At 38.6% G+C, this 16,732-nt stretch overlaps 1 protein-coding gene across 2 annotated transcripts in view; it reads right to left on the bottom strand.

The window, feature by feature from the left end:
• Window positions 1-4,855: 4,855 nt before the first annotated feature.
• The window catches only part of robo4 (roundabout, axon guidance receptor, homolog 4 (Drosophila)), a 69,532-nt gene continuing 57,655 nt past the window's right edge, over window positions 4,856-16,732 (bottom strand). For both annotated transcript variants that reach the window (XM_061898042.1, XM_061898044.1), the window contains one exon: window positions 4,856-11,608. In XM_061898042.1, coding sequence (XP_061754026.1) covers window positions 11,355-11,608 — 254 coding nt within the window. In that variant the 3' untranslated portion in view covers window positions 4,856-11,354. The remainder of the gene's footprint in view (window positions 11,609-16,732) is intronic.

Here is a 16,732-nt window from a genome sequence, read left to right as displayed (position 1 = left end):
ATCTTTGCATTGACTTTTTAAGATTGCTAGCAAACATAAAACACTTGGCTCTAATCTTGTGATTTACATGACACAGGCGCTCCTCAAGGCACCCCTTTGAGTCTTCTTCTTTTTGGCAGTTAACATTTTTTTCCATAACGTTTTGGCAGTTAACATTTATTTCCCTAACGTGATTTAGACATAGACTTAGACAAACTTCATTGGTCCACAAGGGAAATTGTTCCATACAGTATCTCGGTTACAAAGGATAGAAAAGGGAAGGATGGAAAGGATAATGCAGGTATAAAGTAGACTAAAAATGTACCATAGTAGCAATATAAAATATAACATACAGTATATGCAATATTTACATATTATATAAACAGTATTTAACATATACTGATATATTACATTATATTTTTATATATAATATACAATATAAAACAAATCACAATTACCCTGTACAATATTACAGTGTATGTAAAAGCTCCAGCAAAAAAAGGGCAGCAAAAAACAGAGAGTAGATCCAGCATAAAATATACATTATAAATATAAAATATTTAACATATATTTATGGAACTAAGGTGTAACTTATTTACATCACATGCAGTTTGTTAAACTTCTTTATTTATACTAGTGGTTTGCCTCAAGGCTCCTCCTTAGGTCCTCTCTTTTTCATCACTTGGGCTAATCTACTGGTGCGAGTTCCGTTCCAAAAATTTGAGAGAAAAACATTTTTTTTTTGCAGCGGATTCTTAAAATGTGGTCATAGAGATGATCTTGGACTAGTTTTTTTGCAGAAGGTCCCGAGCAACAGCAAGGCGCAACTGTAATGCTGACAAAATAATTTGACCAAAAACAAACGTCTTTGGAATATACACAATAAGACTAATAGTGTGACCTTCCTATATGTGGGTCATTGGGCTTTCTAACATGCATTATAAAGCTGGTATTTTGGGTAACAATCTGGACTGGATAAATCCTAAAGACGTGTGTGTGTGTGAATAAATAAGACAAGCTGTGTGCGCCTCGATAGTGTGGAGCTGGAGGCTTTGCGTAGAAACATATGGTCTTAAGTGAAGGAGACAGATGAAGGGTAGTCTAATCTTTGTGAGAGTTTTGTATACACACACACACAAACACACAGATAGACAATTCAGCCCAAATCTAAGTTAAGCCTGGTCTTTGTTCAAAGAAATATTCGCTGCTTGTCAAGTGAGACTTCACTGGAGACGAGCGGAAATGTTTCTGGCAAGGACAAACTAGCTGGTTTTTAAATAGCACACATTAAAAGTTGATCCAGCAACGCAGCTTATGAATTAAGCAGACAGTAAAGCTCTTCTTTACTCAATGACCCCAGTCTCATATGACCCAATTGACCCACATACACGACCAGGATTACAGGAGAAAATACTGTCAGTTGTGATCCACGGAAAAAGTTACTGCTGATTGACCAAAAGAAAAAGGAAGCAAAGTGTGTCCTCCGAAGAACAAAAGCTGACTGAGATACGCCTCGGACAAACAACCGTTTCCGTGAAGAAAATCAAAATGGTTTTGATGATTCTAGAGCAAGGATGCTAGAGCATTGTTGTCCAAAATGCGGCCCGGGGGCCATTTGTAGCCCACATCAGCCTGCTCAGTGGCCTTGTGGTTAGAGTGTCCGCCCTGATATCGGTAGGTTGTCAGTTCAAACCCCGGCTGAGTCATACCAAAGATTATAAAAATGAGACCAATTACCTCCCTGCTTGGCACTCAGCATCAAAGGTTGGAATTGGGGGTTAAATCACCAAAATGATTCCTGAGCGTGGCCACTACTGCTGCTCACTGCTCCCCTCACCTCCCAGGGGGTGGAACAAGGGGATGGGTCAAATACAGAGGTTAATTTCGCCACACCTAGTGTGTGTGTAAGACTATCAGTGGTGCTTTAACTTTATCTTGAATTTTGTTGAACCGCAACATGTTTTCAGAAAAAAAAACTGTAAAAATGCATGAAAAAAAGATCAAATAACCTAAAATAAGGAGGAAAAAAAGCTCCAAATGTGATACAAAATTAATAATTTATCTTTCATTGCTATAAACAGACTGAAACTTTGTGGTAACATCTTTGTGTTATTAGTGACAAATTGTATTATTGTTAGTTATTAGTAGCAACATTTCAGGTTTTGCTCATTACATTATGTCTTTTTGCTCTTTTTTCTTACCTTTTCTTCTGGACAAACGGTAGAAAATGGATGGTTGGATGGATGGATGTTGTTGTTTTTTTCCCAGCCAACAAAACCATACCGCACCTGCCCACCCTGAAGAAATGTTAAGAGTGCAATACCCTTCCATGCAAACAAACTGTGGGGATTAAGGATAAAAGGGCAGTGTTATTGCAGCTGAGCCTAATAAAACACAAATTTTAAACAAAAAAATGTGAGTTTTTTTTTACACATTTTTTAGAATAAGGGCAGTGTCTCGGCTAATTTTGATGCTTAAGAATGAAAGCAAAAATTTTGCGAATGTCACAGTGAACCCCATAAGGTCCGACCAAAATATCTGGTCTTGCTCGCTCGCTATAGCTTATTGCTCGAGATGGATAGCACTGCGACGTCTGAGGAAGATACGGAAATGGGAAGGACGCGAGTGGAAGAAAAGGCGGAGGAAGAAATGAGGAAAGAATAACAGTTAAAAGAGCTCCTGAGGAAATATGGAAGGAAATGCAAAGAAAAAGTTGATGAAGGAAGCGTACAAAGTCATTCCAGAGATGGAAGATGACGTTCATGTTGAGAACGCACAACAATCGGTAATAAATCAGAGGATAAAGAAAGAAATACGATGGGTTGAAATGGCGAAAGTGTTAAGAGATGGAAAGATCTTGATAATATGTAAAAATGTAGAACAAAGAAACAAAATAATCAATGACTGACCCAGGGTGGAGCACTCTTCTTTGAAGTCCCTTTGTGTCGACATGCAAGAAGATCCTCTACCATCCTCTGCTGGCTTCCTGGTGGACTAAACTCACACATTATCTATTAGTCAAGTCAATAATTGTACCCACTTGGCATCCGACATTTGGGGGCCCGTTTTCCCAGTTCAGGTTATTGAAGTTATTCCTTGCCTGGATGTATGTTGAGGTCAGGGGATGTCATTGTGGTTTGTGAATCCCTTTGAGGCACTTGTGATTAATGGTTGCATTGTGATTGATTGATTGATTGATTGATTGATTGATTGATTGATTGATTGATTGATTGATTGATTGATTGAACAAATGTCAGCTAAAAGCTTGTATAAAATAGGTTTATGAACATTCAAAATGTTAAAAACAAGCACTCAGAGATGAGGATTTGGCCTCAAATGTCCATAAATCTGATATATTCATCATTTTGCGGCGCTTGAAACTAATAAAAGCCACAAAAAACAAAGATTACAATTTATAATCATGAATCACCACATGCCCAGATAGTTTATACATTTGTTGTTTTGTCAACATTATTGAATAAAAACAGGTAATAGGTCAACTTCTAGTAAAAGCTTTGGTCTCTCTGCTTTAAATGCAGTTTTGGGCAAGCTACTTGGAAAATGTAGTAAGTTCAGCTATTATTTACTCTCCATTAAATGCAGCTAAACTGCAGGGGAAGCTATCCCCGGAAAACTGTAGCAAGCTACACTACAAACTACACAGTAAAAAAAAGCTTACTACATCAAAGCTACATTTAATGGCTTTGCTATCTATGGGTCCCCATGTATAATATCAATGTTAATGTAACTGAAAGTGTACAAATAGGCCCATTAAGAGTCCATTACTAATAACTAGCTGTCATTTAGCTCGGGACATCCTACAACTACCTCGAGGGGTCTCTGCACCCCACTCTATGTATTTATTTTAATTTGCCTTTTCTTTGGCCTAATCCTATAATGTCTTTCATTTTCTCTACTTACAGCAAAAAAACAGCATCTATTGTATGTTGGAAAGAAAACAATGACTTGTGTGTTGTTTGGGAACAGTTGGTAATGGTTATGTGCAGTAAAAACCTTTTATGAACTCATGTGTTCCAAAATTTATGTTGGACATCTTCAATGTCAGTTATAATTTTGGTTTACATGAGTAAAAAACTAAAAACAGAGGTTTTGGGCATTGTTTTCTCGAAACTAATACACTTGTCTAAATATGGCCAAAGACAAGCATTTTTGTTGGTTTTCTGGACGTCATCTTCATAAATAAAGGAAAACTGCCATTTTCAACAATGTTTCTATTTTTCTTGAGTAGTCAGCTTGAAGTGTCCTTCTGTGTCTGACTCCCTCATCGTCATGTGATATGAGTGAGTGACTGTTATGATTTTGCTTAGTAGTTTCAATGACCCGCCTTATCTTGCCTCTGATTGGCCAGTCTGTAATGTTTCACCCTAACCTTAGCCAATTGTCACTCATCATACAAACACCAAACAATCATAAGGGATTTTCTCCGGATGTATGGATGTTCTCATGTATCCAGGTCAATGTCTTTTTCTTTTTTTGGCCTGGATTCACAGACTATGATGTATGCTACCTCGCTACATGGCTGTAAAAGTAGCTAAGCTAGAGGAAAAACTACTCGTTCAAAAAGTAGCTAAGCTACTGGAAAATGTAGTGAAGCTAAGTAGCTTGTTACTGACTATGTATTTGATTAGCAAATCCTCGTACAAGTGATATTCACATGTTGTTGTGATCATTTCTTGAGTAGTGAGTCTGCCAAAGCATTTTTACTTACTCAATGGCAAGAACCAGAAAAACAAATGTACAATTCCACATACGCCCAGATATGAAAATTCTACTGTTAAGGTAGAAATAAAAGTATAGCCACAGTCAAATAGGCAGGTGTACTGCAGCAATAAAATAACATATCACAGATGACCCCTTTGCGGTACTTACAGTATATATTTTTATTTTGTAATGCAGAACACATTTCAAATATCAAGTTTTTTCAAAAGTAACTTTCAAACATAGGAACGTTTTTGTATGCACAAAACTACAAAATATGTTAAAGCATTCATAAAAAGACAGATAAAAACAAGTTTACAGTATAATCCTAAATTAGTTAAAATTAATATGAATTATTAGACATGTAGTCATGTAAATAAAATCAGACTCTTTTTTAAAACACTACAACCTACAGTTTGCATGAAGACAAAATATAAGTGCTGTGAAAAAGTGTTTGTCCCTTTTCTGATTTATTTATTCTTTGTATTTTGTTTATCATGCACCAATCATCAAACAGACCTAAAAGTAAACACAAAATGCAGTTTAGAAGTGACAATTTACTTCAGGGTCTCTGCAAGTTTCAACAACCTATTTAGGACTATAATGGCTACAATTTAAGACCCATTTCACATTCATACCAGCAAAATGCCTTCATGGCCAATCTTCCAAGTTTTAAATGTATCCTGCGAGAGCGTGCCTTATAAATGTTTTCATCCCCCGGCTTTATTCATGCATTAAATTGTCTGTACTGGAGCCACAAACTGCTAAACTTGCACTTTAACCAAACCATTTGGCTTTGTTGTGGCTAACATAGCTAAGCATGAGCGCAGCATGCTAACGAGTTCCATACATCAATTTTTTACCGCTTGTCCCTTTTAGGGTTGCGGGGGGTCGCTGGAGCCTATCTGAGCTGCATTCGGGCGGTAGACGGGGTACACCCTAGACAAGTCGCCACCTAAGCGCAGGGCACTAACGAGTTGCGCTCGATAAATTCTGCTGTTCTTGAATTGAGGGAAGCTCATTTTTGGCATACATCATATAATGAGCTCATTATTTATCAGGGCTGTCAAAGTTAACGTGATAGTAATGCGTAAACTATAAGTTAATTTAAAGGCCTACTGAAGCCCACTACTACTGACCACGCAGTCTGATAGTTTATATATCAATGATGAAATATTAACATTGCAACACATGCCAATACGGCCGGTTTAGTTGACTAAATTGCAATTTTAAATTTCTCGTGGAGTTTCTTGTTGAAAACGTCGCGGAATGATGACGCGTGCGCGTGACGTCACGGACTGTCAGGAAATATTAGCTCAGCACCAGTTACGGCTAAAAGACGTCTCTTTCCATCGCATAATTACAAAGTAATTTGGACATCTTTGTAGCTGAATCTTTTGCAATTTGTTCAATTAATAATGGAGACTATAAAGAACAATGCTGTTGGTGGAAAGCGGTGTATTGCAGCTGTCTTTAGCACCGAGACACAGCCGGTGTTTCTTTGTTTTTAACACAGAGCGGTCAAGCGAACATGTTTCTCTACGTCAACCAGCATGTTTTTGGATGGGAAAATTGTGATATATATCTTACCGGAGACATCATTAGATTATTCATCCTCCTGCAGTAGCTGTTTAAAAGGCAGCTGTGAGCTTGGCTTCTCGGCTTCTCTCTGAGACACTGCGTGTTAACCACAACCATCCGACCTTGAGGTATGACTTTACAATCTCACTAAAACATTATTAAAACAATAAGCAGATAAGGGATCTTCCAGAATTATCCTAGTATATGTGTTTAATTACATCTGAAACGCTCACACTGCCGCCGCCCAGAGCCGTCGCTTTTTATTTTATTTTATTTTTTTTGTAGTCATTCGCTATCAATATCATCATCCACAAATCTTTCATCCTCGCTCAAATTAATGGGGAAATTGTCGTTTTCTCGGTCCGAATAGCTTTTGCTGCTGGAGGCTCCCATTAAAAACAATGTGAGGACGTGAGGAGCCCTCACCCTTGTGACGTCATCGACTGCGACTTCCGGTAAAGGCGAGGCTTTTTTATCAGCACCAAAAGTTGCAAACTTTATCGTCTATGTTCTTTACTAAATCCTTTCAGCAAAAATATGGCAATATCGCGAAATGATCAAGTATGACACATAGAATGGACCTGCTATCCCCGTTTAAATAAGAACATCCAATTTCAGTACAGTTGGCCTTTAATGGCGCTAATCTTTTAACGCCTGATTAACGTGCATGCGTCCTGACTCCTTTTTGAGCCTTGGTCCTTTCTGTGGCATGGGGAAACCTATTTGTGTTCAGTTATCCGAGTGCAACTGAGACATGCTCAAGCATCCCCTGCCACCCCAAGAGGGACAAGCAGTAGGAAATGGATGAATGGATACTGTTAAGCCACAAGCGGGAAAATAGTGACAGAAATGCACAAGGAAAAGAGTACATTTTGGAAACCCCATGTCCAAAGCCATAATGTGGAAAGTCGTTTTCCTGACAAGAAAATACTATTTTATCTACGATCGCCGTGTGGAGCTTCACTTTCGTGTTTGGTTTACATCTGAGTGTATTGAAAACATTAAATTTAGGTTGTAACACTAACTTCTTTCATAAGATTGAATAAAATCTTAGCAAAGAGGAAAGACCGAGGCAGGAAGTCTTTAACAAGACACCTCTTCCTATACTAATCACATCCATCCATCCATCCATTTTCTGCCGCTTGTCCCTTTTGGAGTCGCGGGGGGTCGCTGGCGCCTATCTCAGCTGCATTCGGGCGGTAGGCGGGGTATACCCTGGACAAGTCGCCACCTCATGGCGGGCCAACACAGATAGACAGACAACATTCACACACATTCACACACTAGGGCCAATTTAATGTTGCCAATCAACCTACATACTTCATAATTATACCGCTAAGCATCACATCCGGTCTAACTACGTAACAAAATGTAAATGTGTCGTATATTACAACATGCTTCGTCAAATATGTTTTTTTATGTAACTTGATGTTTTTACCTAAATACATGTTTTTTGGTAGATTGAAAAAAAGTTTACCGTATTTCCTTGAATTGCCGCAGGGCATATAGTATGCGCCTGCCTTGAATTACTGCCGGGTCAAACTCGCTTCCCAAAATAATTAGCGCATGCTTAGTATTACCGCCTGGTCAAACTCTTGACGTCATGAGTGACACTTCCTCTGTCATCATTTTCAAAATGGAGGAGGCTGATTTCAATACCGGTAATTTGAAATCGCATAAAGGGAAGAAGATTAAGAGCTATTCAGTAGGATTTAAGGACCAAGCTTACATCACACTTGAATTTTTATTGCATACCTTTGGTAAGTGCCGGAGTGAGAAGAGGTTTTAAATTAATCATGCTTAGTTTTACCGCATGCCTTTGGTAAGCGCAGGAGTGAAAAGAGGTTTTAAATTAATTAGCGATGACCATGATGTTAATAAAGGATTCAGCCTCAGACCGACCATCTAATCATCATCCAGAAACCCAGCGGTCAAACAGGCCCACTGCCGAGCGTTTATCCAATGAATGTCTAGTTTTACTGCAAAATAATTCCATATTCCATTGCATATTTAGTCAATTAAACAAAAACACACATTCAGGCTTACTGCTTTGCGTATTTGCTTCACGTATATGTGTTGTTCTCTCTACAAAAGAAGTTCCGTGACTCTTGCACTTTCTTTTGCACTTGCCTTCTTTTGTTCTTTTCTCCACCCCTTTGTGGGTGAGTTTTCTGTCTATGTTGAATAATATTATTTTTACTCACCGTCTGCCTCCTGTCTTTGTATCCTTGGTATCATGCCGCTAAGCTACGTACCAGCTCCTAACAATTCTTGCACTATTTATTTTGCGACCAACTATTTTGGTGCAGAATTAAGACATTTGTCGCTTTTTGATGACATATTACGCAACCCGATCTGCCAGACTGCGGTTGCATCACATAAATATCAGATTTATATCTAAATACGAGAGAGGCACGGGTTCGATTTGAAAAATGTGTAATTGTACTGTGCACATTGACATAAAAAAATCAGCTACTTATCAATTTTGGGCAAAAAAATCTAAATTGACCTGCAGTGTAAATCTGGCCTTTGATATAATTTGTGTCTTCAAAAATGTTAACATTTCAAAGTGAGACTAAAGTTTATGATAGACATGTGCCAATCGATCGGCCACCGATCAGTTTCAGACGACAGCACAGTTATCATTATCAGCTCAGTGTTGAATGTAAAATTTTGAAAAAAAGGTTTTATTATCACACAATAACATTCATTACCACGTGATCACACAAAAAGTAACTAAAATTGGTATCGATATCCCGGAAATTGGTACCGTATCGGTTCAAAAGTGAAAGATACCCATCCCTACCTGAAAGTTTATTGTTTATCCAAAAATATGCCTAACATTTTGTAAGCACTGTAGATCTTCTCCAGAATGTCAATTAATATTTTCCATAGGGCGATGTAGGTTTGGATAGTTTGTAAAATCATCACTTAAAAATATCTGCATTTTGTTTACTTTAGTTATCTTGTCCAATATTTAAGTCTGCTTGAGGGTTGTAAACATTTTAATGTAACAAACATGCAAAAAATAAATGAATAAATCAGTAAAGGGGGCAAATACTTTTTCATAGCAACAAAAAATATTGCAATAGAAAAATTATACTGTATATATCTCTTGCAATAAAAAAAAATAACAATTAGAACAGAGAGAAGAAAATGATCTGTACTGTAATTAAAAACTGTGTGGCATATCTATATTTACTTGAAAATTATGAGTATGTGTGCCAGCAGAAATTCAGATGGTAAGAACAGCCCAAGAAAGATTTACAGTGGGTACGGAAAGTATTCAGACCCCCTTAAATGTTTTACTCTTTGTTAAATTGCAGCCATGTGCTAAAATAGTTCTTTTTTTTCGCTTTTAATGTTCACACAGCACCCCATATTGACAGAAAAACATAGAATTATAGACATTTTTACAGATTTATTAAAAAAGAAAAACTGAAATATCACATGGTCATAAGTATTCAGACCCTTTGCTGTGACACTTGTATATTTACCTCAGGTACTGTCCATTTCTTCTGATCATCCATGAGATGGTTCTACACCTTCATTGGAGTCCAGCTGTGTTTAATTCTAATGATTGGACTTGATTAAGGAAGCCACACACCTGTCTATATAAGACCTTACAGCTCACAGTGCATGTCAGAGCAGATGAGAATCATGAGGTCGAAGGAACTGCCTGAAGAGCTCAGAGAGAGAATTGCGGCAAGGCACATATCTGGCCATGGATACAAAACAATTTCTGCTGCACTTAAAGTTCCCAAGAACACAGTGGCCTCCATAATTCTTAAATGGAAGACGTATGGGATGACATCAACTCTTCCAAGAGCTGGCCGTCCAACCAAACTGAGCAATCGGGGGAGAAGAGCCTTGGTGAGAGAGGTAAAGAAGAACCCAATGATCACAGTGGCTGAACTCCAGAGATGCAGTGAGGAGATGGGAGAAAGTTCAAGAAAGCCAACCAGCACTGCAGACCTCCACCAGTCAGGGCTTTATTGCAGAGTGGCCCGACGGAAGCCTCTCCTCAGAGTAAGACACATGAAAGCCCGCATAGAATTTGCCAAAAAACACATGAAGGACTCCCAGACTATGATAAATAAGATTATCTGGTCTGATGAGACAAAGATAGAACTTTTTGGCCTTAATTCTAAGCGGTATGTGTGGAGAAAACCAGGCACCGCTCATCACCTGCCCAACACCATCCCTCCAGTCAAGTGTGGTGGTGGGAGCATCATGCTGTGGGGTTGTTTTGCAGCTGCAGGGACAGGTCGACTGGTTGCAATTGAAGGAAAGATGAATGCGGCCAAGTACAGAGATATCCTGGACGAAAACCTTTTCCAGAGTGTTATGGACCTCAGACTGGGCCGACGGTTCACCTTCCAACAAGACAATGACCCTAAGCACACACCTAAAATGACGGAGTGGCTTCGAAACAACTCTGTGACTGTTCTTGAATGGCCCAGCCAGAGCCCTGACTTGAACCCAATTGAGCATCTCTGGAGAGACCTCAAAATGGCTGTCCACCAACGTTCACCATCCAACCTAACAGAACTGGAGACGATCTGCAAGGAGGAATGGCAGAGGATCCCCAAATCCAGGTGTGAAAAACTAGTTGCATCATTCCCAAGAAGACTCACGGCTGTATTAGCTCAAAAGGGTGCTTCCACTCAATACTGAGCAAAGGGTCTGAATACTTATGTCCATGTGATATTTCAGTTTTTCTTTTTTAATAAATCTGTAAAAATGTCTACAATTCTGTGTTTTCCCGTCAATATGGGGTGCTGTGTGTACATTAATGAGGAAAAAAATGAACTTAAACGATTTTAGCACATTGCTGCAATTTAACAAAGAGTAACAAATTTAAGGGGGTCTGAATACTTTCCATACCCACTGTATATCTCGAATGAGTCTATAGAAAAACAAGAAGTAATTTCAAAGACGCCATATACTGTAAAATGATTGGACTTATGGTAACCGAAAGAAACTCTTACAGAAAAGCAGACATGAATCCAAAGTTAATACTGCATGTTTAAGACATCAGCAAGTTAGTTTTCAGTGAATCATTGCACTTTGATCTATTCTTGGAAACCTTTCACATTTCCAATTGGTGTATGAAAACTTGGCGTTGACAAACCTGTAAGAGTTCCCTCTGCGTTGAAAGGTTTTGTATTCCTGCCAGGATAGTGAGCATTGTATTGAGCCTCCATTTCCTCCATCCAGTTCCTACTCCAGTCCCATGCAGGAATAGTCTCCAGATCCCTGAGTAAGTTTCCCTCGGCACAGACTGACGGATACAAGCCACTGAGAGGGGAGGCGGGCGGTGAGAAGTCTGGACACAGAAATAGAACGTGACATAGTGATTATTTAGATATTGAGAGGATTATGTACAGTACAATCAGGGACACTTCCTTGAGCAAAAGTCGAGGTAGACTGAACAAGGCACTTGGATAAATGTTTGATCAAACACAAGTTATCTCAAGGCTCTTTACATATTGGAGCACCACGTCCCTCACAATTGACAGAAAAGCTACAGAACCCCTCTTCAGCAAGCTTCTTGACAACAAAGACAAAGGAAAACCTGCTTGTAGGGAGGAAATATTGGGTCTGATCTCCTAAGATCTCAAATACCACGTGCTAAATAGCATGTGCAAAGTCTACTATTAGGGGGTGTGTTGCGTTTGATCTACTAAGACTGCACACGCAATTGAAAACGAGTGCAATAGTGGTGCAGATTGCCATAATTAAATGAGGTTTTTGCATGTACTACCAGCTGGCCCTCCACATTCACTTTGTCATGCTCTAAGTACCCGTGGTGTTTTGTTACAGTATGTTGTAAAACATGCAGCACACAAATGTCACAACTGTAGACAGTATAATCTGTGCTTCTGCAATACAGCAGTGAGATATGGACCACAGAATCTATTTTTAGCACGCCAAAGGTGCTCTCTTTGAAACCCTGCTGCCAGTGTTTATGGCACAAGACCGGCAATAACTGTGTCTGGAATTATCCCAGGGAAAGAAAATGCATGTTGTTAGCCCTGGGCCAAAAACACATTTTGCTCGACGATTTATTGACCCACAAATGACTGCCGATAAACAATATTATTGCCTGCATTTTTTTGACAATTAACCACTAATAGATAGATAAATAGATAGATAGAAAGATAGATAGTACCTGATAGACAGATAGATAGATAGATAGATAGATGGATGGATGGATGGATGGATGGATGGATGCATGGATGGATAGATAGATAGATAGATAGATAGATAGATAGATAGATAGATAGATAGATAGATAGATAGATAGATAGATGGATAGATAGATAGATAGATAGTACTTTATTTATTCCTTCAGGAAAATTAACATTTTCAGCACAATCCCATTCAAGATCAGACAAACATTACAGAGAGACAGAACAGGATCGCTGACGGGTCTGCCGACTTCCGGCGCCTCTTACAAAAAAGGTGAGATACAGGTAAACAAGGGAGGGAAAGGGAGAAAAAAATAAAAGATTAAAATAAAATTAAATAAAAAAAACGGTCTAAGCCTGGGCCTCTGGAGAGGGGGTCCAGCGTGAGGCCAAGGGGAAAAAAATATAACAATAATAATAACTTAAAAAAAACAACTCAGCTGATGTAACGCTTATACATAATAGTAATGCAAGTATACCCATTCAAACACAATAAACTTGTATTTGTTGATTATTTTAACATTGTTATTGAAATAAAAACATTTTAATATTAAGTTAAATAAATAAAACACGTAATAAAAATAACCTCTATTATGACTGTAAGCAAAATTCTGCACTTGAATAAAAATCACAACCAAAAGCAATGCAATGGGTTGAGTCTCTGTTAAAAAATGGGGAGGAGTACGCAACCAAAACAACAGATAACATGACTAAGTCGAGTTATTGTGATCAAAATGATCACGGCTATCATTATTATTGTGGTATTGTTTAATGTGCTCAAAAAGTAATAATACACTTATGTATTTTAATAACTAAAATAAATAGACACATACCGGTAATACACTTTTTTGGCTCAGCTGTTTAGACAGTAATGTGTTTATACAATTTTTCATTGGGTAATGACGTTTCTTAAAGAGGACAGTTGTTAATGTCTCTTGTTAAATGTTAGCATTTAAGATAGCGAGCAACACGAGTTGGGCTCCATAATTTTATCAACGTGTGTGCATGTGCTCATCACGTGTGCTCACCAACGTGTGCTGATTGTGTTTTTTTTTCAATCATTTAATTTTATACGGTAATCCTAACTGTCGGGAGTTTTACAGCCATTGTCATCATTACTGTTTATTTGTCGTACAAACGCCCGCAGCTGCTGAAACGGTTGCAAAAGAGTGAATGCTCTTGTAAACCGTACCAACAATTATACATGGTGATTATCAAAATTACAGACTTCATTTTCATTTATCGTCCGGTTAACTGACTTATCGGATATCGGCCAAGGCCTACATGTTGCAATAAGTTTTTTTATATAGGAGAAATATTATTGAAAATACAAACGCCATTAAAAAACGCCAACAGACACCATATGAGCCCTTACGTCATTCATCAGCTAAATGGAATTTCCTGGACAGTGGATATGTCAAATATTTTTTATTTCGGACAGAAATATGCACAGCGTCTTGCTCACGGAGGCACTCACACTGCTTGTCCAGCTACTAGCAAGAGTAAAGCTAGCTATTGAGCTGCTGTTGCTGAATTGCCATTTAGTTTTGAAAAGTTAATGCTATTTACATAAATAATTACATAAGTTGGTCAACTTTGAAAATCCATTAAACTAAAACGAAAGATCACCTAAATCAGTAGGTACTGGCTCTCAACTCCAACCGGAAGACATTGCTCGGAAGACTAAGAGAGTGTCATGATCTGTGGTGAGGATCATGTTTTGGGGTTTTCTGTTAGTTTTGGACTCCTTTCGGTCTTGTTTGTGCACCTGTGAGTTTGTTTTGGTCACCGTGGTAACTTATGATTTTCTTTTTTTTCCTTTTATTTTCTTTTTTTTTTTCCAACTTATAATTTTCATCTTCCTCTGTTGTTTGGGACACACCTGCGTCTAATCAAGAGACGACTATTTAAGTCTACCTTTGTTGATCACTCGTTCTGGTTTCATTGTTTGCGTCACGTTCTGACCATGTAAGTGTTCTTGTTCCATGCCATAGCTTCTGTTTAAGTCTTTTTTTAATGTGTGTTTAGGCATGCTTGTCTTTTTGTTATTTGCCTATGTTTTGGTATGTGGGAGATTTAAGTTAATAAATCAATTCATACCTTCGAGCTGTCATCCGGAGCCATCCCTTTTGCATTCTGGGAGAACAAAAGCCTGAACCGACCACGCCATCACGTGACAGAGAGATGATTGTTGGTTCTAAGCATTTTTTACCCAAGGACTGGGCTGAATTCCCCAGCTCAACTCAGAGCACAAATCTTGTGCTGAAAGATAAAACTATCCCAGTGGTAAATAAATCAGCATCCCAGTGAGAAACATTGCAAATGACTGTTATTTTGTCAGGGGCAGGATTAGTCATACCAATGCTAATACTAATACTTCAAATTTTCTAGATCAATGAATAATTCCACTTTTGATCACAATTGTAATCAGACAAAAAAAGATGATGGCCGTGTGGAGGGACGTCAGCCGGTAACGAGAATGATACATTGCGTTGGGGACGCGTCCGTTTGCTTGTCAGTTTCAAATTGCCGAGATACAGCTAGAATGTGTCATCAACTTGCATAATTACAATAAAACGATAATGTTAGAAGCTCTATCGTCAGCCAATTTTTATATCATTTATATCAGATATTGTCCACAACGCGCAACCCTGATGGGAGCTACTGTTCATCAGAAGGAATATAAATTATTCATCGTTTTTTGTGAAGAAATCTTATCATACTTTTTTTTTGTGATATTGTAAATTACCGGTAATGGTTGAGATGCATAAATCTGAAGTTTGAATTTCTAAATATGGGAAATGGTTCATTGTAACAAATTTATAAAAAAAAAACATAATTCAGTGGCCTATTGCCTACTCAGTGGCCTAGTGGTTAGAGTGTCCGCCCTGAGATCGGTAGGTCGTGAGTTCAAACCCCGGTTTGTGTCCTCCAAGAAACTAAAGCTGACTGAGATACGCCTCGGACAAACAACCGTTTCCGTGGAGAAAATCAAAATGGTTTTGTTGATTCTAGAGCAAGGATGCTAGAGCATTGTCCTACAAAATGCGGCCAGGGGGCCATTTGTAGCCCACATTAGCCTGCTCAGTGGTTAGAGTGTCCGCCCTTAGATTGGTAGGTTGTGAGTTCAAAACCCGGCCGAGTCATACGAAAGACTATAAAAATGGCACCCATTACCTCCCTTCTTGGCACTCAGCATCAAGAGTTAGAATTGGGGGTTAAATCACCAAAAATGATTCCCACAGCTCCGCACACCTCCCAGGGGGTGAACAAGGGGATGGGTCAATTGCAGAGGACACATTTCACCACACCTAGGTGTGTGTGACAATTATTGGGACTTCAACTTTAACTTTAACTTAATATTTTGAAAACGATGCTTTCGAGAGCAGCCGGAGCATTCAATTTTTCTCCTACTGCCTCATATCAGTTCGTTTTGACATGTTTGGAAGTCGCTCCAAGCCCTAAATCCCCAACGGCACACATGTCAATGTCGCTACTCCTGGCTCAGCCTTGCATTATGTCTGATGGGCATACCAAATGCTGAGTTGCAACCACATGACCCCCGAAAAGCTCCATTATGGTATGACGTCCACAGTACGCACAGACTTCTGACAGCATCATGATCTAGTTATGCTCTTGGGCGCGTGCAACTCTCAGCCAAAATGCTAAGGGACACTGTCGATGGCATGTTTCTAATCATTCAGAAACATGCTGTCAAATAGACCTCAGCCGATAATCAAGAAGTCAGTTAAACGAACGATAAATGAAAATGAACTTGATTATTTTGCCGGTGTCCATAATTTGTCATGTCTTTGTGTTTTTTTTGTCTTATATGTTTAAACAGGGTGCAAGAGGTTTCCCCATTGCTCTCAGCATCTGAGCGCCTTCGTTTAATAGCGGAATTAAATGAACAGATTGAACCCTCTTGTCAGTCATCCACAATCTTTGTCACGGTGAGTGAAGCTGTCGACTTGTTTACGACCTTCTAAATACAGTTTTTAACATTGAAAAAGCCTTCTAGTCATGAAATAACACCTATATTGTCACCTTTACATCCCTTTAATCCAATATAATAATGCTGTAAAGAGGTCACAATACTGAACAGCTAACTCTGAAGGGCTTGGTCTTATCTAATGGTCAATAGTACTGTAATGTAGGGATGGGTAATTTGGCCTAAAATCTATATGGCAATATATATATTGTAGTCTCCTGTGATAACGATATGTATCCTTGTATATTATTTGACATACAAATTTCAA

This window comes from Nerophis ophidion, linkage group LG04 (assembly GCF_033978795.1).
Source record: "Nerophis ophidion isolate RoL-2023_Sa linkage group LG04, RoL_Noph_v1.0, whole genome shotgun sequence".
In the NCBI taxonomy this organism is placed as follows: Eukaryota; Metazoa; Chordata; class Actinopteri; order Syngnathiformes; family Syngnathidae; genus Nerophis; species Nerophis ophidion.
The sequence above is the reverse complement of the archived record's forward strand: the minus strand, read 5'-3'. Positions and strand labels throughout refer to the sequence as shown.